The 20923-nt window shown below is 43.2% G+C and overlaps 4 protein-coding genes across 4 annotated transcripts in view; 2 read left to right on the top strand and 2 right to left on the bottom strand.

Annotated features, from left to right (window-relative positions):
- LOC118410762 (IgGFc-binding protein-like) overlaps window positions 1-946 on the top strand; it is a 20394-nt gene extending 19448 nt beyond the window's left edge. The window contains exon 6 of the mRNA XM_035812554.1: window positions 107-946. Within this exon, the coding sequence (XP_035668447.1) occupies window positions 107-177 (71 nt within the window). The 3' untranslated portion in view covers window positions 178-946. The remainder of the gene's footprint in view (window positions 1-106) is intronic.
- A 723-nt stretch (window positions 947-1669) lies between these two features.
- Window positions 1670-7349, top strand: LOC118410761 (IgGFc-binding protein-like). The gene is made up of 10 exons (XM_035812552.1): window positions 1670-1744; window positions 3420-3592; window positions 3976-4189; window positions 4345-4478; window positions 4645-4887; window positions 5155-5276; window positions 5685-5828; window positions 6184-6348; window positions 6503-6699; window positions 6805-7349. Exons 1-10 carry the CDS (start codon window positions 1687-1689, stop codon window positions 6873-6875), a joined length of 1521 nt encoding a protein of 506 aa, XP_035668445.1. The 5' UTR covers window positions 1670-1686; the 3' UTR covers window positions 6876-7349.
- Window positions 7350-8249: 900 nt separating this feature from the next.
- On the bottom strand, window positions 8250-12930 carry LOC118410724 (IgGFc-binding protein-like). Its single transcript, XM_035812495.1, has 10 exons — window positions 12785-12930; window positions 12299-12471; window positions 11837-12059; window positions 11480-11613; window positions 10681-10923; window positions 10294-10415; window positions 9601-9750; window positions 9132-9296; window positions 8605-8801; window positions 8250-8500 (listed from the first exon to the last, which is right to left on the bottom strand). Exons 1-10 carry the CDS (start codon window positions 12846-12848, stop codon window positions 8430-8432), a joined length of 1542 nt encoding a protein of 513 aa, XP_035668388.1. The 5' UTR covers window positions 12849-12930; the 3' UTR covers window positions 8250-8429.
- A 3443-nt stretch (window positions 12931-16373) lies between these two features.
- On the bottom strand, window positions 16374-19624 carry LOC118412567 (QRFP-like peptide receptor). The gene has a single exon (XM_035815510.1). It carries the CDS (start codon window positions 18958-18960, stop codon window positions 17563-17565), a length of 1398 nt encoding a protein of 465 aa, XP_035671403.1. The 5' UTR covers window positions 18961-19624; the 3' UTR covers window positions 16374-17562.
- Window positions 19625-20923: the final 1299 nt, after the last annotated feature.

Here is a 20923-nt window from a genome sequence, read left to right as displayed (position 1 = left end):
CTAGTAAAATAATCATAGCTAGAGAATCTGAAGAATTTAAAACATTTGATCCATGCATTACATTTATTTGATAAAGTTGCCTGAACCTAATGCATATCCCCTGTAGGTAACTGCGCTGGAAACAGGGACCAGTACAGAACGTGCCTACAGAACCGGTGCAGGAACCTGGTGCCTTGAGGAGTCGTGACAGTCTAATACAGACGATGTAATCCATGGCAATGTGTGGGAACATCTTACATGCTATAACGTTCCCAATACCAGTAACATAGTGGTTTTTGACAACTGTAATTATGTTTCGTAAAAACATTTTCTTTTTAAAAACTGTGCATCTTCTTTCCTTAGTACTGTGTCAGATATTCAGAGTTGTTACAGCGCTAGCGTTGCTCTAGATGTATATTTTGTTGCATGTGATGTAGCGTTCAGCTGAATTTTCATATGCTACCTAACCTTGAGTTTTAAATTTACACAGTGACGTTGAACAATCACTGAAGCTTGATCATTACGTCACCTGTTAGTACCTTTATCTTTTCTAAGACTAACCCACAAGATGACCCAAAATACAAGCTATTTCTATATACTATTAATCATGTCGAAGACAAAGAAGACAACAAAAATTACATCATCTGCAGTGATGCTTTTAGATTTAAAGATAAAAACGGGTTCTTACTTGATTATGTTACATGCGAATACATGGCGACGCCCTATATAGGGCGAAAACTTCACCCTGACAGGCAAGTCTATAAAATAATATTACCACATGACTGCTGGAATGCCCCGGGAGGTAACTGATTAAGGGGAAGGTTGAATGAGTTTGTTTGTTTGAACCTTTATCTATTCATTTCATTTTGTATCTGTTAACTGAATCTTTTCAAGTCTTGCAGTAAAGGTCTTCATTCATTCATTTATGTGAAACACATATAAGCGTCCATTCTGTTCACTTCTATAATGTTTTATATGCTGCAACATATGATGTTGCCTTTCAACTGTTGTCTACAAGATATCATACGTATTGCAAATAGCTGAGCTACTAAGCGGCACATGTGTCGTATAGGTATGTAGTTGTCCCCCACCGAACAGTGAGTTTACTCAACTCTACGGGCTGCGAAAGCTTCGCCCTCCCTTTTCAGCACTTGGTTCCCGGAGTGCTGAAGATACTGGACATCCAGTGCTGAAAATTCGTCAGAACTGGGCATCCTCAGCACTAGAAAAGCGGGCATCAGCAATGGAAACTGAAGCCGGCATCAGCACTGGAAACCGAGTGCTCGGACAATATTCCGCACGGGAAACCGCTAGTATCTGAAGCAGAGCAAGTGGAGCACGTTAATCTTGATAAAGGCTTCAGCTAGAATTGCACGCCATCCGTACTTGTAACTGGTGATGTGTAGACCGCAGGGCATGTATGTGGAGGATGGAATTCAGTGTAGACCCCCATGGCCCACGTAACCCAACACAAACAATCCCCTTCTTGTGTACTCCAACATACTTGAAGCGACGTTTTATTCGTAAGCAGCGCATGCTATCAATCAATTTGTACGTTCAGGTCAAAACACAATAATTAGTTATATGCACTTGAAGCCACTACAATACTTAGCATTTCTGAAATGCTACAAAGCTAGCTATGAGTTTGCCAACTCGACGCGAGCTCCACCGGTAACCGGGCCAGTACCAAGTACAGTCGAGACCACAATGACGCGTATGGTTCTGTCTCTGGTGGTCCTGTCAACCTGTATCTGCTGCCTTCCAGGTAAGATTGCTGGCTTAAGTCAATTTTACGGCCTGTTCAAAGAATTTTCATAATATGAAAGCTTTCTGTGGTGTAACAGTGTTACTTAGTTTTAAACATAATTTCACTTTCTAAGTTGTGGTGATTTTCTTTAGATACAGACGCACAATCTTAAAAATTGCGACAGGTTTGCGAAAGTTGTCTTGCGCTAATATTATTGCTTAAACGCAACAACAGCGCTAGCACTGCCACTTATAATCGTTTCGCCATACTTAAGGTTGGTCGTTATGTCTAACTATCTGACAAGAAATCCCAGTTATTCTATATGCTCGTGTACACTAGAAATATGACAACTACGTTGGCGTCACCTGCATTGGCGCCGAAATAAGATCGTTTTCTGATTAGATCAGCTGCGAATGCATACAATGTGGTGGCGCAATATATGTAGTATTCACAAACATACATGTCTATGGAGGCTTGGAGAAGTAATTTTTTAATTAGATGAAAACAATTATTTTCTAATAGCTACATATCATTAGAAGATAATCACGTTGCGCAAGCGTGAGTTTGTAGCTTTCGTCATATCTGATATTAGGGGCAATAAAACCTTATGACGTCATCCATATGGCCCCCAAAATTAGATTTAGAATTCTTTCATCAATACTCCTTACTCAATACTATTTCTTAATTCATTAATGAGAAAACAATGCAAGGTAAAAATGCCAAATTAGCCAACCTAAATACCACAATTGAGTAAATGCTAAACCATGCTCAAGTCTAGCTTGTGTTTACACAAGCTCTCGTTGGCTGGGCTTATGATCCCCTCCTCTAGGGCGGCGGCAATCGTAGGGCCGGCCGCTAGGGGCGCGATTTTAGTCAGGCTAGCTCAAGTCGGTCTAAAGGTGCAGGCAAGTCGAGTTTTCTTGTGTATAAATCCACTCCGAGCTTCGACTCCCGGTGAGGGCACCTGGCGCAAATTTGGACATTTGCGTCTTACTCTTCATGCCATAAAATTTCTGCATCCATACATTTTGGGAACTTCGATGTGCAAGTTGGTCATGAATAAAATAGTTGGTCATGGTAGTCAATAGTGCGGTCGCCACACCGCCGGTGCAGCTGGGCGTTCCAAGTCACTTTGTGGCATGTATTAACTGCAAGATGCCATTAATCAACTGTCATTAGACTAAGACTTGTAGAGTCACCGACCTTCAAACAACGATAGGTACCTGGACTCACTATGCTTAGCATCTCAACAATGTCAGGGACATTTGAGTTTGCCAAGTCGGTGAACTTTATCCGATGACCAAATCACTGGCAGGTCATAGACTTCACCATGGCGCGTGTGCTACTAACTCTGGTGGTCCTGTCAACCTGTATCTGTTGCTGTCCAGGTAGGAATGCCTGGCCGGGTTGTTTTAAAAGCTTTTTACTGTCTATGTCATAAAAGCAAATGCAAATCATTGATGAATTATGATAAAGCCTTGTCTTGCCTTGGCTATGTGGAAGTTTCCTTGTAGGGATTAGATATCACTACTTTAAAGTACAGTATCACTAGCAATATTCAATCAGCCCCATGCTGTGCAAACGACTTACAAGTACCCACACAAGTTCCCAACAATATCTTTACTGGATGCTGTACGTCGGTATAGCTATACCCCAAAAGCAACCTTGACAATGTGTTCTTTTCCATTTTCAGCTGCTCGAGACAACAAGGGCACTGAGTTCATCCTAACATTTCCGGAAAACGTCAACAGAATCCAACACAACCCCAAACTGTTCATCTCCTGTCCACATCACAGCGGGGCGACTGTTACTATCACTACACCTTCTAATGGCGTCAGTACCACAGTACAGGTGACTTATGGACAGGTAGGTATCAGTTTGTCTAGAAACATTTCATTGATTTGAATTCGTTAATCCCTGAACATGTAAGAGGAGCGGCTGACCCGTTCATGATGGTCATCCCGCCTGTCAGGTAGAGACACAGAACACCTTTGCTCAGGTTGACCTCATTCATTGTCATACAGAAAGCGCCATCGACACCGTTGGACATTGATTTCATTCTAACACTAGGATTAGTGATTGCTTTGGGGATGCACTGTGCTTGTTGGCAGAAAAACAGGAATTCGCAATGTGTGTTGTCGAAGATCATATTGAAAATTAGCGCTCATGACAGTCATGGCATAAGTTGGAAAAAGATGGAAACAATAAAGGACTTAACATATCGACGTCAACATCAACTGTATTGGCAGGTGAAGCAGGTGGAATTGGATCGTGTAGCTGTGGAACTCCGCGGCAGTGTTAAGAGCGACAAGGCCGTTCACGTCACGTCTGATGTGGAGATCGTGGTGTACGGAATATTTGCAGAAAGAAGGAGTACTGACGCCTTCCTGGCCCTCCCCACTGACGTGTTGGGGACCGAGTACTTCACACCTTGTACAAGCGTCAGAGGGGCCATGCCTGCAGGTAAAAATTACCCTATGTATATTTCAAGAGTGTTATAGGTAGTTCAGGTTTAGGTCATTACTTTAACAGGTGCATAATACAGTGCATTAAACATTTTTTTACATCGTGCGTCTGTTGAGATGATAATGGTTATCTTTGTCATGTAAAATTTGCAGAGTTCGGAGTGGTCGGTGTCCATGACGGGACGACCGTCACCATTGTCCCCAGCCAACCCGTGACGTTCGACGGACAAAACTACGCCGCAGGACAGACGTTCTCTGTGGGACTGGACCGGTTTGAGACACTTCAGGTATGGGCCATGGAAACTTTGCTGATATGCTTATCCAACAAAAAAGAACGTGTGTCTCGCCTACGCCTTGCGTAAGTAAGGTGTTGAATATCCCTACAAAGAAATTTATTTCCACTTGTCTATTCACACTTACCATAGAATATTACAATTTCCCATATCTTACCAGGTACAGGCGACTGAGGACCTGACCGGTTCAGAGATCACGGCTGACCAGCCAGTAGCCGTGCTGAGCGGAAACATGTTTGCTAGCTGTAAGCCTATTGGGCAGGAACAGGGAGGGAGTGGTGACCACATAGTGGAGATGATCCCACCCGTGGACACCTGGGGGAAGGAGTTCGTCACCGTGCCGCTGACCAAGCTCACAGGCGGCGACCTGTTCCGTGTAGTAGCCGCCAGGGACAATACACTGGTAACGAATGTTCTAAACGCCATGCAATGTTCTACCTGATTACGAAGGACACACATGGTAGGAGACGGGTTATTTAGAAAGAACAATGACAGACCTGTCGGCTGGAATAGTAATGCACTTGTTGAGAAAGCTCGCATTTGCGTTTTGCAACTAAAACATAATGCTCAAGGATGTGAATTCATTGTTGGTACTTTTTTTCTGCAATGTTGAACTTCTTTCAAGATCATTACATAGCAGTAATACCGTTACTTTCCCATCTTTACCAAGGTCGCCGTTACCAATGAGGGCACAAATACTTTAAATGCCGGGGAATTCTGGGAGTTTGATGTTCCATCTGACGAGTACAGACACGTGACCAGCAGCGAGCCAGTCTTGTTGGTTCAGTACAGGTAGGGGTAAACCAGAACAAATTTCTAAAGGAAATCACTGATTTAAGAACATTTTCCTGTTAATAGTTAAAATAATTCAGAAACGTACAAAGAAATTCTTAAAAAACTTTGTCAAGCTGATCAAAAGTTCAACTGTTCCCATGTTCTTCAACATACGAGCATTTAAGGTCTGGTAAAAGAGCTGCATCTTCATAGCCTCCATAGCAGATTCTCTGGGGCCTTTTTTGGGGCTCATAATACAATTTTGCTGGTCATATCTATTTGTCAGCAATCAGCGACCAAGCTTAAGTACAAATAGAAATGGCCAGCAAAAGTGTATTATGAGCCCCAGAAAAGGCCCCAGAGAGCCTGCTATGGAGGCTAACATCTTCAAGTACTCAAATAGAAAATCTTCGTTTTCGTCTACAGTAAATCTAAACAGTCTGACTCAGGGGACCCGTTCATGATGGTCATCCCGCCTGTGGCCCAGTTCGAGACAGAGTACACCTTTGCTACGGTTGAGCTCATTTATGACCAGAAGGAAACCACTCATCACGTCAACTTAATCATAAGGTATACGTAACTTGATAACCTTTGGCTCGTCTTAGTCGTGTTCAGTTAGTTGGAACTTACACAGTCACATGGTCCCTGACTAGAAATAGGATATTGGTAAAGTCATGATCATCTGTCGTCCCTGGCGGGCGGGGTAAGGCGATTCACAACGTCTCTCCTCAGCACTCGGTTTTTCATAGCTGCTCCCATGTCCTCAGTGTCAATCCCAGTGTCTCTGGAAATTGTTGCTGGGTAGATGAGCTATATAGCTATATCTACTACCATATTATGCTCATTTCTTTGGTTGGGAGACATCAAATTAGTGTACATGTGCAGAAAATAAACATTAAGCGTATCGATTTCTAAACTGGAACAGGTCGTCTAACAAAGCTGGTCTCCTATTGGATGGACAGCGGTTGCCTAGCGACACCGTCTGGCATGACGTACCTGGGACCGACTACGTAGCCGCACAACTGGATATTTCTGCAGGCACCCACACAGCGAGACACCTATCTCCAAATGTTAACATCGGTCTATTTAGGTGAGAAATGCGTCCATATAAAAAGAAAGGTTTAATTTTTGCTAATGTCACATACACATATACATTTGTATAAATAAAAGCAAAAATCCTTGCGACTTGCTGTTATAACAACATATTGAATTATTTGTTTCCCCTTCCACCCACTCCGTTCCAGTTATGGCTTCACTCACACAGAGTCGTATGGCTATCCCGGTGGCCTCCGGCTGTCCCGGATCGCCGCCTCGTGCAGCACCACCACCCCCGTCCCCGCCGACCGTGTGGACAACGACTGTGACGGACGTGTGGACGAAGAGCTGCTGAACGGCATTGATGATGACGGCGACGGTCTGATCGATGAAGACATGGCGATCGGTGAGGTGCTACTTTTTTGTACCCAGAGATGATAGACTGATCGTTTTATTTCTCGTAGAGTTTTACTTAACTTACAGAACGTTTGTTGTCTTACTACCTTTGTAGGTAACTGTGCTGACAACAGGGACCAGTACAGGACGTGCCTACAGAACCGGTGCAGGAACCTGGTGCCTTAATCTGTCTTGGTGTATTTGAGGGGATTTGGACTTATTGTCCGATAAAGACAGACAAATAAATTACACATAATAGTGACAGTTGCTAAAACGTCAATTGCATAAGACGTCAACATAACATTATCCATAAAAAGTATGCAATTCAGCCTGGGGCTGAGATATACTTTCATAGCTTTTGAGGATAATAATATTAATAAAACATCCATTCATTTATTCATTCATTCAGGTAGCTGTTGTGTATGTTATGTTTGTGTTATGTAAGTACATAGCAACGTATATTGTTTGTAGTTTGTAGCACCATTACACGTAACGAAGTCATTGAACTTCCAAATTTGTCCATACCTCATTTGCCATTGTGAGGTTAGGACTACGTCACTTGATGCAACTGACGTATCGCTGAGTTGGTCTATTTCTTTGCAATCCAGTGTGTTTTTCTCCTCTTCTTGGTAGTTAGTTGTAACACGCTATGTCAATCTGGTGGGGTCACTTTGACATATTTTCCCTACGCGTACTGCACTATTAAACTCCAAGAGACAGATGACGGCTGGTCACGTGACCGTTCTCATCAAAGTTCGTGATACTTCAATTTATAGTCTAATGAAAGTTGGCCTTTGTCAGCTAACAGGTAATATGATGTTTCAGATATTGTTTATGTACACAAAAATGAAATTATGTTTGGGACATTTAGGTTAAAGCCTTTGTCAATTAAGAGGTACTTATTAACATTGATTTGAGGAGGTCACCACCTGAGTAAACTCATGCAGCTGAGAAACCCCGCGATTTCCAATACGATTTATCAACGACAGTCCAAAGTTATTTGTTATTTGATATAATTAAAACACATTTTAACAGCGCACAGAAGGAGGTTTATCTGTGTTTGGGAAGGGCAATATCATAGCAATCTTTTCTATCCAATGCATAACCTGTTACCTGTACGAGAACGTCTGTACTGGGAGCCATTCCTGCTGACGTAAATTACACGGGCGTGCCATGGTGCTGTGTGTGGACTATGATACTACATAAGGCGCCACCATATTGCGCGTATTCGCAGCTGACCTAATCAGCCATGCAGCGAGCTGTTTTTGTTCGGCGCCACTGCTACAGTTGACCATGTAACGTCCTTGAGTTGACTTGAACTTTATTGTCAGATTTTTAATCGACACGAACATAGGCAATGATTGGTCTCTTGGGATTTCCTGTGAGCTAGTCCTAGGTAATAGCAGGTGACGTAACGATCAATCTTCTGTGATTGTTCAATGTCACTGAAATTGGACACCACTGAGTATACTAATACTAACTGTACTGATTGAACATTTAAATTAATGCTGCGTGATGGTTGTAAGTAAGTGCTAGGCAAGTGAATCCCGGCAGAAACCATTGTTCCTTTAAACTTTAATTGGTATCTTACCAGGAGGTGACCGTCAAAACTTGTAAAATCGTTACACATTGGTAGGTTCTATTAGTGGTCTCCCATATCTCCATGGATTATACATCATTTACTATATACCATTGGCCTTATTCTTAAAAGATGCCTTGTTCTCGCTACCTGGGTTTCGTTTATGGACCCAGATTCCTGCAGCGCTGTAGCAGACACGTCCTGTACTGGTCCCTGTTGTCAGCGCAGTTACCTACAAAAAACGTTGGCAAACAAAAGTATTATAAATCAGTGAAACCCAATGAGAAACAAAACGACCAGTTTGGCATCACTGAGTATGAAAAAGAAGAACCTCACCGATAGCTAAATCTTCGTCGATCAGTCCGTCGCCGTCATCATCAATGCCGTTCAGCAGCTCTTCGTCCACACGTCCGTCACAGTCGTTGTCCACACGGTCGGCGGGGACGGGGGTGGTGGTGCTGCACGAGGCGGCGATCCGGGACAGCCGGAGGCCACCGGGATAGCCGTACGACTCAGGTGTGACAAAACCATAACTGCAGATAAAGGGCCAGATAATGGGGGTGGACGAAATAAACACCTGAGTTAATAAGTTCGCCATGAAGGCTAAGTTTTCGGTAGCGTTTGCGTTTGCGTGCGTGCGTGTGTGTGTGTGTGTGTGTGTGTGTGTGTGTGTGTGTGTGTGTGTGTGTGTGTGTGTGTGTGTGTGTGTGTGTGTGTTGGGCAGGGGGAGGGGGCGGTGTGCACTTAGTACATAGTAATCTAGCAAATAAAATATTACACATATGAATTCAAACGAGTACATCACTCTAAATTAATTTAAAGTATTTTAGCATCTTATCTAGCCTTTATAGAAAAATACTAACCTGAGCAAACCGATTGTCACAATCGGAGAAATATGTTTAACTGTGTGGGTGCCTTCAGGAATATCCAGTTGTGCGGCTGCGTAGTCGGTCCCAGGTACGTCATGCCAGACGGTGTTGCTAGGCAACTGTTGCCCATCCAATCGGAGACCAGCTTTGTTAGCCGAGCTGTGCAATTTGCAGAATTTCATATTATGAAACCATGTTGTTCATAACAGTTGACTAGCCCCCGTCGAGATAGATTGTTGTGGACATCTTATTCAATTTCATATTTTTATCAAAAGGTGTATCTTAACGATTCACATTATGTCAGGAATGAGGCTCTGGCATTTGAAAGCCTTACTTATCACTTTAAAGATATTTGAACTCAATTTGCCTTCTCACGGTCAGATGTCCATGGCTGGCAACACTATAATAAGCAGTAAACAATAGTGAGCATGCGATATATATACACACACAGGGTGATATATACCTGATGACCAGGTTGATGTGATGAGTACGTCTGGAGAATGTGCTGAAAAGTTCCACGGTAGAAAACGTGTACTCTGTTTCGAACTGCGCGACGGGCGGGATGATCATCATGAACGGATCAGTTTGCGTATCGTCAGCATCATTACTTTTGCTGTGAATGTTTGGGAGTGAAGAAAAAGGTTAGAATTTTTCACAGCTCTTTTACAATGTTGCAAAATGTATGCCGCGAAAGTGTAGTAGGCCTAACGACCGTTAATATTTTAGGTTGACAATTTGGATAGTGACGAGCGTTTCACTTTACCAAATTAACTACGTTTGTCAAATCTTTGATGAAGGTTTAGACCATTGGCCTCTTTTATAAATCAATAATAACTTTATTGCAAGATCATCTGAGGGGTTTGACTTCTGTTTCGTATGCAATGAGAGATGGACTGTCCAACTATCGTCTTTCATAAACCTGTCCATAACTCCTTTGGCCTCTGCGATTACGTAACACGCAACATGAGAAACCTCGGAATAGAATAATCTGAGGTTGACCTGTCCCTGTATTTGTCATTTTCTTTCTCTGTGCTAGTTAACGTAATTATGTTTCCGAAGGAAAACATATTGTGTAGTCTTTCTTTTAGAATGTCTATCAAGCTGAGTGAATCACCTTTGAAGAGGTTATATTTTACTCATACAAATTTACCCCTACCTGTACTGCACCAACAAAACAGGCTCGCTGCTGGTCACGTGTCTGTACTCATCAGATGGAACATCAATCTCCCAGAATTCCCCAGCGTTCAGAGTCATCGTGTTTTTATTGGTAACATCGACCTTGGAAAGGAATCATAGAAATAGTTTCCTCAATACTGAAATATGAAAGAACGAGGCTTAGAAGTCATCGAAATGTCTGGAGTGGATACCCTTTAATTACATTGTTTTCAACTAAAACAAACGGTAACGTTTTTGGAGAGAGCATTAGCTAAACGTTTGGAGTAAACTATATCAGTTTCGTCACTGTTAATTCTGTACTGCTGGTGACTGTGACGAACATGGCATTTAGCGTTCAGAATTCATTTTTCATAACGCCAGGTCATACCTGTGTGTTGTTTCGGGCGGCAACAACACGGAAGAGGTCACCACCGGTACGCTTGGTCAGCGGCACGGTGACGAACTCCTTCCCCCATGTGTCCACAGGTGGGATCATCTCTACTATGTGGTCCCCACTGCCCAACTGTGGCTCGTTCATAGGCATGCAGATAGCAAACATGTTTCCGCTCAGCACGGCCACTGGCTGGTCAGCCGTGATCTTTGAACCGGTCAGGTCCTCAGTCGCCTGTACCTGTTGGTATAGCAGTCATTTTGACGTGATTCAGAAAGTATCTTGATCATAAAGTTAACGTTAATTCACAATACCGTGTAAATGTGAAAATTCAAACGAGACTACTGAGCACTACTTGTTACACTGCGAGCTACATAAAATTGAAAGGACCCATATGTTGCAATCCGGCATATCCTGTTTAAACATAGAAGAAATACTGTCGTCTGACCCCCTCAATTCATCTGACAATACCTTATGTATTCTATACCTTATGAGTAGCCCTTCCTCCCACAATCGATAAACTGTCAAATTTTCGATATTGCGTTCAATTATATTTCAAAGACTGGATGATTCGCTTAGTTTATTTAGATTGGCAAGCCAGCCTTGTGTATGTAAGAAAATAAAGGTGGTAGCACAGGGTGATGATCAGAATCATGGTCGTCATCACCATCATCATATCTTTACGTCACTGAGACAAAATCATTATCATTCCACAAAATTTCCGACCTGTGTGCAATATCTACTACATATATCCTCTTAATCATTTAAGCTGCATATGTCGATGTTTCATACATACCTGAAGTGTTTCAAATCGGTCCAGCCCCACAGAAAACGTCTGTCCTGCGGCGTAGTTTTGTCCATCGAACGTCACGGCTTGGCTGGGGACAATAGTGACGGTCGTCCCGTCATGGACACCGACTACTCCGAACTCTGCAGAAATGTAGATCGTAACGTCTTGAGTAGTACGCCTTGAGCGAATCAAGTGCCATGTACTAATTGCTACGGATAAAACAGTGATGTTTATCGGATGTTCATGATTCAAGGGGGTATACACTGAAACGTTAAGTATATTCTTAATCGATTTATATGTCAGGGATACATTTTCTTCAAAATACAGTTTTCACTGTTTTAACAGTTTTAAAAAACATATTACCAGCAGGCCTATCGGGCCTATCGCTCGGAGTACCCGCACACGAGGCAAAGTACTCGGTCCTCAGTACGTCGGTGGGTAGAGCCAGGTACGCGTCACTGGAAAATTTCTCGGCGAACACCCCGTACACCACGATCTCCACATCGGACGTGACGTGAACCGATTTGTCACTCTTTCGACTGCCGACGAGCTCCACGGCCGCACGGTCAACTTCCACCTCCGTCACCTGTCAATACAGTCGCAAGGTTACACCACGTCTTTGTCCATTTTAACTAAAGCTGCGTCCAATATTAGCTAGTAACAGATGTACATGTAATCTTATCCAACAGATATGACAAGTTGTATTTCATATCAGTGGACCGCACGACTAACCGGGCCAACGGCGCTTGACAGTGATTGAGTAAAATGTCAAGGACGAAGCTTAATTTATTTCAGCAAATCTGACGCAGAACACTAGCTACTCACCCTGCCATAAGTCGCCCGCTCTCTTGTGTTGTAGCCAGTAGAAGGAAGAGTGATCTCAACTGTAGCACCACCAGGATGTGGACAGGCGATGAACAGTTTTGGGTTGAGATTTTGTCTATGTAGGTTCTCCGGAAATGTCAGGATAAACTCCGTACCTTTGTTGTCTCGGGCAGCTAAAAACGAAAAAAAAAAACGCCTTAATGCTTTTTTCTGGGTATGGTTTACTGGTCGACGTTATCATATCTTTGGAAACTGTTGCTGTTTTCGGCCAGGGAGTTCCCAGGGTTAGTTTGGCTGCATCGTGCAATGTTCTGTATCAAAGGTAAATTTACTTACTTATGCTTATGTAAGATTTTTACTCAGCGTAAAGTTCGTGTACACTTGTTTAAGTTAGGATATTATTCACCAACATCTACATATGTATCTACAACACATTTTCATAATGCATATAGATAAAGATAGGTCTGGTAGTATTTCAAATCTTACCTGAACTGCACCAAGATAAGGAAACCAGGGCCAACACAGACACGGCTAAGCGCACATACGCCATCTTGGTCTTTACGTCACACACCTGTAAACCTACGAGCCTAGCTATAAAGTCAATAACATTACAGAAACGCCCATCATCTGTGGAACGTCATTTTCACACCTGTCTGTCTATATGACGCTTGATAGCTTTACACGTCACCCGCTGTCTTGTGTTGTAGCCAGTAGAAGGAAGAGTGATCTCAACAGTTGCCCCGCCAGTATGTGGACAGGCGATGAACAGTTTTGGTTTGAGGTTGTGTCTTTGAACATTCTCCGGAAATGTCAAGATAAACTTAATTATATTTCAGCCATACCATAGGTATGGTGAAATATATTGTATTCGTAATGTTTCTTTCTTTCTTTCTTTCTCCTGTCAAATTTTCAAAGCGATTCATCTCCGCCCTTTCTGGACCAAATGACTTGAAATTTGGCACAAGGGTAGAGTTGGCCAATACCCAAATGTGTTTTTTTTATTTTTTTCATATCTGCTCCTTAAATGATTTTATTGAGGTTTTATTGCAACTTTTGGACCAAGACTGTATATTTTGGCCCCCTGTACCATGGTATTACATCCAAATGACCTGAAATTTGGCACAGAGGTGCCCTAGATACTTATTCAAAGGATCCATGTATAATATGTAGTATAAATCACTTCAAAATGGCTCCTTAAGGAGGTTTTTATGGGAGAGTTTAGGATAGGTAAGGTTGGAGTGCCGAGGTCAACGACCTCTAGGTCATTCTGGTGTGTCAGGGCCACAGGTGTGCCAGGTAGATCCAATTATCTACCTACCTACCTAGTCCATAGACATCCAGGTGGTTGGTGGACAAGGTAAATCCAATTAATGGCCAGCCAATGAGCGAGCTTATTTTGCTGGAAGAGTCCATTGTTGGACAGGGGGTGTATTTTAAAATTTACTTTTAGACTTTGGTGATAATGCCAATGTTTTTTTTAGCGGAAGTGTTTTCGCACTGATCCACTTGACATAAGACTACTACTGGGACAGTCCATTTTTGCACATAGGGGGGGATTTAAAAAAAAAATCAGTTTTGGACATGGGTGATGATTCCGAATTCCATTTGTTAAATGGAAGTTTACCCCCACCTGAAGACTGTACATGAGGAGGATTCGGCAGCCAATCAGCAAGCCTTGTTTTATCTGGAAGAGCCCATTCATGCACGGGGGACTTTTTTTTTAAATTCAGTTTTGGACTGGGTTGCTTCTTATGCAAAGGCCATGTACTGTGAGTATTTCTGGACTTGTCTATTGTGCAATTTCAAACAGGGTGAGCTGGGAGATTCCATTCTACGACGAAGGGGGTATTTTTTTAAAATTCATTTTGTGGACTTCGCTGACTATTTTAGCTGATATATTTTTGGATCGCTCCACTTTACATAGGGGTATAACAGGAAGAGTCGATTCTTGCACAGAGGGGGGATTTTTTGCAAATATGGTTTTGGACGGCTGATGATTCCAAATTCCATTTCTTAGCGGAAGTGTTTTTGGAGTCGTCTATTTTTTTGAGTCCATTCTTGAAGGGGTTTTTGTAAGATTCATTTTTGCTCATAAGTGTGATTAGTAGTTAGAAGTCATTTTAAGCAGAAGTGTTCCATTTTTGCACATGAGTGATTTTGGAACAGTCTATTGTTACATGAGGAGGGAGATGGCTGAAATATGCTGTATTTGCTCTCAAGCAAATGTCGGCCTTTCTAGTTTTGTTTTTGTTTCACTGGGATCCGTTTATATGATACTGTTGCGTATCTGTGAAAGTGTTGTTTGCCGTTTAGGGAGTTCTTGTGGCTAGTTTGGCTCCGTGGTGCAATATTGCGTTATGTATCAGGGATAACGCTTAATTCGGTAGTTCTCTTGCGTTATTTTCTTCGCCTAGAAGAGTATGTTTTCTGTTATTCCATGGAGTGATGGGTCTATATGTAAGTCGACAGCATATAACTCGAGAAATTATGGATGGAACTTTGTGATTTTTTGGTAGGTGTATAGCGGTTGTCAAAAGGAATGCCAAGTTCAAAAACGGTTTACCTGGCGTTTTCCTATGGTACTGCAGTGAGCTTTGTATTTTTGTGCGCTTGTTTGTGAACAGTATAACTCGAGACGCAGCTGGGGCATCTTCACGATATTTGGCAGGTGTTTAGCGGTTGTTAAGAGGGAGGTCAAATGCGAAAATGGATTACCTGACTCTTACCTACTGTGCTGTAGCGGGCTTTGTCTGTAAGTGCGTTTGTCTGTATACAAGATAACTCGAAATGTTGCGGATGGATTTCCATAATATTTAGTAGATGGGTAGGGGTGGCAAAAAGGAAGGTCAAGTTTAATAATGAGCCTCCTAGCGGCGAGTTGCGGTTCTGCAGTGGCGCTTTAAAATTAGAGGTCAAATTTTCTGCAAATGCCAAGTTCATGATTTTTAAGTGGTTGATAGGTTTTGTAGGTTTGGTCCCCCTAGCGGCTTTTTATTGCTTTGAAATTTACTTAGCGTTACTTTCGTGTAACCTTGTAAGAAAGAAACTAGTTCATTACTCATCATAAACGTCTATGCTTGTATCTTTGTAGATCCCAAAATTTCCATAATGCTTAATAGATACGATTGAGAGTATTTTAGGTCTTACCTTGACCGCAGGAAACCAGGACCAGCACGGGCACGGTGTGTGTGTGTGTGTGTGTGTGTGTGTGTGTGTGTGAGTCTGTACGGGTTTTAGGCGGCTTTATTATATTGAATTGTTTATTTGCAAAATCATGCCCGAGGGCTAATTGCATACACAGTCTCAAGAACTAAGAGAGGTAAGTACATATTACCCAATCGGAAATCCCTCTTGCATTTACCAGTTACCTGTGCGGGCGCCTTTCCATCCTAGGACCCTGTTATCTTTATGCCACCTACGACGACAGGATGGATTTTTACAAGAAGGAGAAGTTTGAGTTAACTATCCAACAGAGAGAAAATGACACAGGCAGCGTCTGGTCAGTGATAACTATTAAAAGGGATGTCTCAGTTATGTAATTGACCAAATGAATTATTTGGACAAATTCATAACAGGGATCTCAGACTAAAAGCTAATTCTTATTTTGGACACTTTAGAGTGATGCGACCTAGTGAGGAATGCGTGTTTGGCCATGTGGACGATGCTTCAATACATCCCCGTGCTGAATCGTAAAGATAAAGGCGCCAGGCAGTTTTTGGTATGACTCAGTCGGGGATCGAACTTTCGGCCTACCGCGTATGCAAGACTCTACCCACTCGGCCATTGGACCGGTATAATGCAGTACTCCCTTGCTATGAATTTCTGAGAAAGCCCCGAGTGGAAATCAACAGCAGCAATCCATCATCAATTGAAAAACAACAACACTTACTCCGTCACACACAAGTTTAGTATGAAACCATGGAATTCCGATTGGTAAACCCACAAGAAAACACTGTAAGATAATCCATTGGTGACGTCAATGCAGTAATCACCAAATCCCGTGACTGACTGACGAAGTAACTACGGCGTTGGAGATTTGCCAATTTTTTTTCATAAAATATTTGATAAACAGCTAGCACTGTATTGTATTTTATTTCCACATTTCGTCCTCAAGTACATGTATAAATTCTAGTGTGATTACCAGAATTACCACTTGATATATGGGGGTGGCTTTTTCTTCTTGCCAATTTGTAATGATATAGAATCAAACAGGCAACGTTACAGTGATGTCACATTAGCAAATGTAAATTTTCCGTATGAAGTGTGACACGTAAAATGTAAATGTTAAGATTTTGTTTGAATGCGCTGTTTGCCATATACACTATAACATACATAGCATACGCATTTCAATGTTGAAGTTTGCTGAAGAGAGTGTTGCATCCAAAACGATTTATCAAGTAAATCACCAGACAACTGTATACGAACTACTCATATTTCCGCTTTTCTTTTTTCTTCATATTAACTGTGCTGTCAATCGCCGCTCCTGCATCCCCACAACAGTTGATAAGCTAACATTACTACATTTCCCTTGTTTAACCTTCTTTTGTTAAGTGCATAATTTGTACCAATACAACTTGTCACCTGAACAGATTGTACGTAATTTATCAATCTGCACAAACAGCACTGTTTGTACTTTGTGTTTAACTAGGTCTGAGTGTAGTGACATCTAATGGACTCGATAGCATTCAAGTACAAACTAAACTTGGCCATACGTTAAATGTAGAGCACCAAATGATGAATTTCTGAATGGCTAAGTGACACTTATCTCATAGCTGACTTGAGAGCCATATAGCAGAAAACTTCCCTTTCTATAAGTCACATGTACATTACAAAAACAATAAAAAAGCTACAGGTACACTTTAAGCGTAACGTTAACCTCAATACTTAATACTTTCACTGCAAATCAAATCAAATTAAATCCAATCTGATATTTGCACAATCACACATAAACAACTGCAAAGAAATGTTTGTCGATTTACATTAACTTGACAAGAAAACTTACCAATGATTGTTGGAATGTATTAAAGGTTATTTACAGTTTACTTAACTTTTTCGGCATCCACAGGATCTATACATGCAAAACAGCCCTTGTCCGATCATCATGTCCTAACTGTACACAGTATAACCTCCTTGCTCTTGCTCAACGATCTGACCTTTTTTATTTCTTCCCAGTCTCTGCCTCTGCATTGACGTTGTGGTCTTAATTCACGCCAATTTTCGTACATTGAATACCAAGTAGGCCTGGGAATCGTCAGTATGTATAGTTATGTTGGCGTGTCGTTCATCTCCTTGACCATGCCTGTGTGAGGCCCGATGTACACGGGCATATGTCCGGGCTGAATGGCCGGCAGCTTCGGGTAACTGGACCTAAAGGAGTCGATGATCGGCGGGATCTCACCTGTCGAGAACGTGGACACGTGGATGTCGCTGAGATTAGGGTTGGCTGTGTGCGGCTGGGAGGTCCTGTGTCGCCCCCACGTCGCGTGTTGCCTGGCGTTGATGGAGGAAGAGCGCGTCCTCATGTCGACTTCCTCGGTGTTGGCGGTGTTGAGGAGGCTCATGCGACTGCGGCGCTGCCTGAGTTTGATACAGGCCGAGCAGCACCGCAGGTTGTCGCGGAACTTCTCGCTCAGCAGCGCGTAGATGATGGGGTTGACGGCGCAGTTGACGTGCGCGAGGAGCTGGATCATCACGGTGGGGATGTACGCCGTCTTCACCACCTGGATGACGAAGAACGGACCCCAGCAGATGGCGAAGGACCCGACGATGGACACCAACATGCGGATGACCCGCCTGGTTTTCCGGGACTGCTCCCAAGCAACAGCGTTCCGGGGCTGCGCCAAGTTGTCTCCGATAGGCTGCCGTACCCAGAGATAGTGGGCGACGCGACCGTACAGACAGGTCATGACGACTAGCGGCATCGTGTACAGTACGATCAGAAAGCACATCGAATAGACGAAATGGTCATTCGGGTTGGGCCAAGCTTCGGTACAGACCTTCCATTCAATCTCGTAATATATGAGCTTGAAGAGTTCTATATTGTGAGGGTTTGGGATGGGACTCCGTTTGTTTCGCGTGACGATGTCGATGAAGACGAGGAGAGGGATGCCGAAGGTGATGGCGACCACCCAGACGGAGAGGAGGGTGAGAGACACCCGCAGGATGGAGAAGCGCACGCCGGAGTTGAGCGGGTGCAGGATGGCGATGTACCTGTCCACGGCGATGCACGTCAGCGTCATCAGGCTCGCCGTCACGGACACCACCTGCACGAACTGCGGCACCCGGCACATGAAGTCCCCGAAGTTCCAGGCGTGGTCGTCCAGAGCGTGCAGCACGCTCCACGGCATGCTGACCACTGTGATGAGGAGATCGCTGACCGCGAGGGACACCAAGAACACGTTTGTTATGGACCGCATTTTGCGGTTACTCGCTACGGCGTAGATGACCATACTGTTTCCTATTAGGGACATGACGAAAATGATGGCGTAGAGAACACAGACCGTCACCGTGAAGGAAGCAGGGAGGTTCTCAATCTTCGGTTGCCATGTCAGGTTGAATCGCGACAGAAGGTCTTTTTCCACCTGCTCCACACTTTTGTTGAATCGTGTTGCCACAGAAGTGATGAACCTCTCGTCAAAATGGTACTTTCCAGTCGTCGCCATGTTTCGCGGTTTTTCCGTCGTCTCTATGAAACTATGGGGGTAATTTTCAGGAGGATTCTCCTTCGTCACTGCTACGTTAGCGAATCAAGAGTTAGTAGAACACCCGTGCTGTCACGAGGGTTCAAAGGTTTTCAGTGAAACTCTTGCGAAAGGAAGGCGAATCTCCTGTAGTTCAATGGTCCGAATGAATCAGAAATAAAGGTAGTATCTCATCTGACTCACCAGTAGGTTTGAATCTTCATGTTGCAGCACCCTGATCGTCCTTCGATGTCATGATCATTTTTAATCGTTCTCCAATGCCCGGTACACGAGCTCTCTCTTTCCCAGCCTGTCATTCAACGAGGAAAGTCGCCACCGCTAGTGCCCGACAGGTCTTTTTGCTATTTGTAGGGCCTTGTCCACTTCTTGGTGACCAATCAACGCTCACGTCGCTACTTGGTTTCCCACCTGTTACATGTTGTAGTGGAAGGCTTCTTAATTAAATGTTCTAATCCGCCTTGTAAAACGCAGTCAGAACTGCAATGTAGTCCCTCCGGTCGGTAAGAAACCTTCTATCGACTAAACGGTGAACAGCTTGAATGGTACAAGTACTCAGTATTTGGCCGGAGCTCTACCGCGCCTGGCAATCTCCCGACAGAATCGATTTGGTTGTTCAGGATATCAGGTGGTCAAAACACAGCATTTTCAGGTGACGTATTGTTTGCCTGTGACGTCAGTGGAATGGGTGTGGAATGAACGCACTAAATCTGATACAAACGTGTGACAGATTTCTTCACCTGGTTGGGGTTTTGTGAGAATGATATCACCATCATAAAAGCGTTGATGATGATTATTATTTTAAAACTTTGTGATGCTAAATCAAACAAGGGGGCATTTTGGGCATTAGATATTGACTGATACCCATTGTTGCATTTAGAATTATAATTTCTACAATGCGTTGGCTATTGTATATACATCATGAAGCAGTAGATTGTACTACTGTATCGTCAGTTCTAGCAGCGTGAATCCAGACAAATGCACAATAATTTAGTAAAACCCGTGAGACCTAACCTTAGATTTGCCTTGGACTTCTGGAGCAAGCAAACTTGTTGTTCTCACACGAAAGCTAGGGTCTAGAGCATTGACTTTACTACACACTCAGTACAGCTACACCTCTGTAGTAACGTTAACAAGTAACATGAATGCAAAATACTCAATTTTGTGTATGCCTTTAACCGTCTTTAACGTACCAGCATTTTTGTAGGATAACATCTTAAGACAACCATGTGTCGTTCTTTGCACCAAGACCACTGTACTTCCCCAGACCCCCCTGTCCCCACATGTTACACCCCCTCCCAATTCTCTCTCATACACGCCTCGTCTGTTGTTGCTGTTAAGCTGACAGGTAGACTGTAAACACAGGATATACCGTGTAAAATCGATCCGCTAAGGTGGCAGCACGTCGCACCCCGACAATTACAGCAGGTGGTACCAGGCGTTAGGCACCATTCAACTCGACGGCGATCGCGCTGCGATCTCACTGCGACCGAAATTGGATTTGTATAACCCTTAACTTCATAATTTGAATATCGTGAAAAATGTTTCAGCATGACTGAAAAGACAACAAAACACTCAGGGCGTAGAAATATTCCTATCTATTAAACTCGAGTGCTGCCAAATCGGTCGGTCGCGGCGCGGTCGCTGTCCTAGTGGAATGGGGCTCTTATCTACATAAGCAAACTCACATATTTGTCAGGACGTTCACTTCTGGACGTTGGCATAAAACGCACGCGGTGGTAGGGGCCGTGCCATTTTGACAACTTTACTATTTGTCTAATCAGGCGCTGTTGATCTACTCGAGAGACAAACTCTGAGCACGAACCATGGGCTATTTCAAATGATTTATTGACAGCTACACAAAATACGCTTTTGGCTCTAAGTCCCGTGAGAAAAATCACAAGCATTCAATATGAAGTAACACAGA

This window comes from Branchiostoma floridae, chromosome 3 (genome assembly GCF_000003815.2).
Source record: "Branchiostoma floridae strain S238N-H82 chromosome 3, Bfl_VNyyK, whole genome shotgun sequence".
Taxonomy (NCBI): Eukaryota; Metazoa; Chordata; class Leptocardii; order Amphioxiformes; family Branchiostomatidae; genus Branchiostoma; species Branchiostoma floridae.
This window is presented reverse-complemented; position numbering and strand designations above follow the sequence as displayed.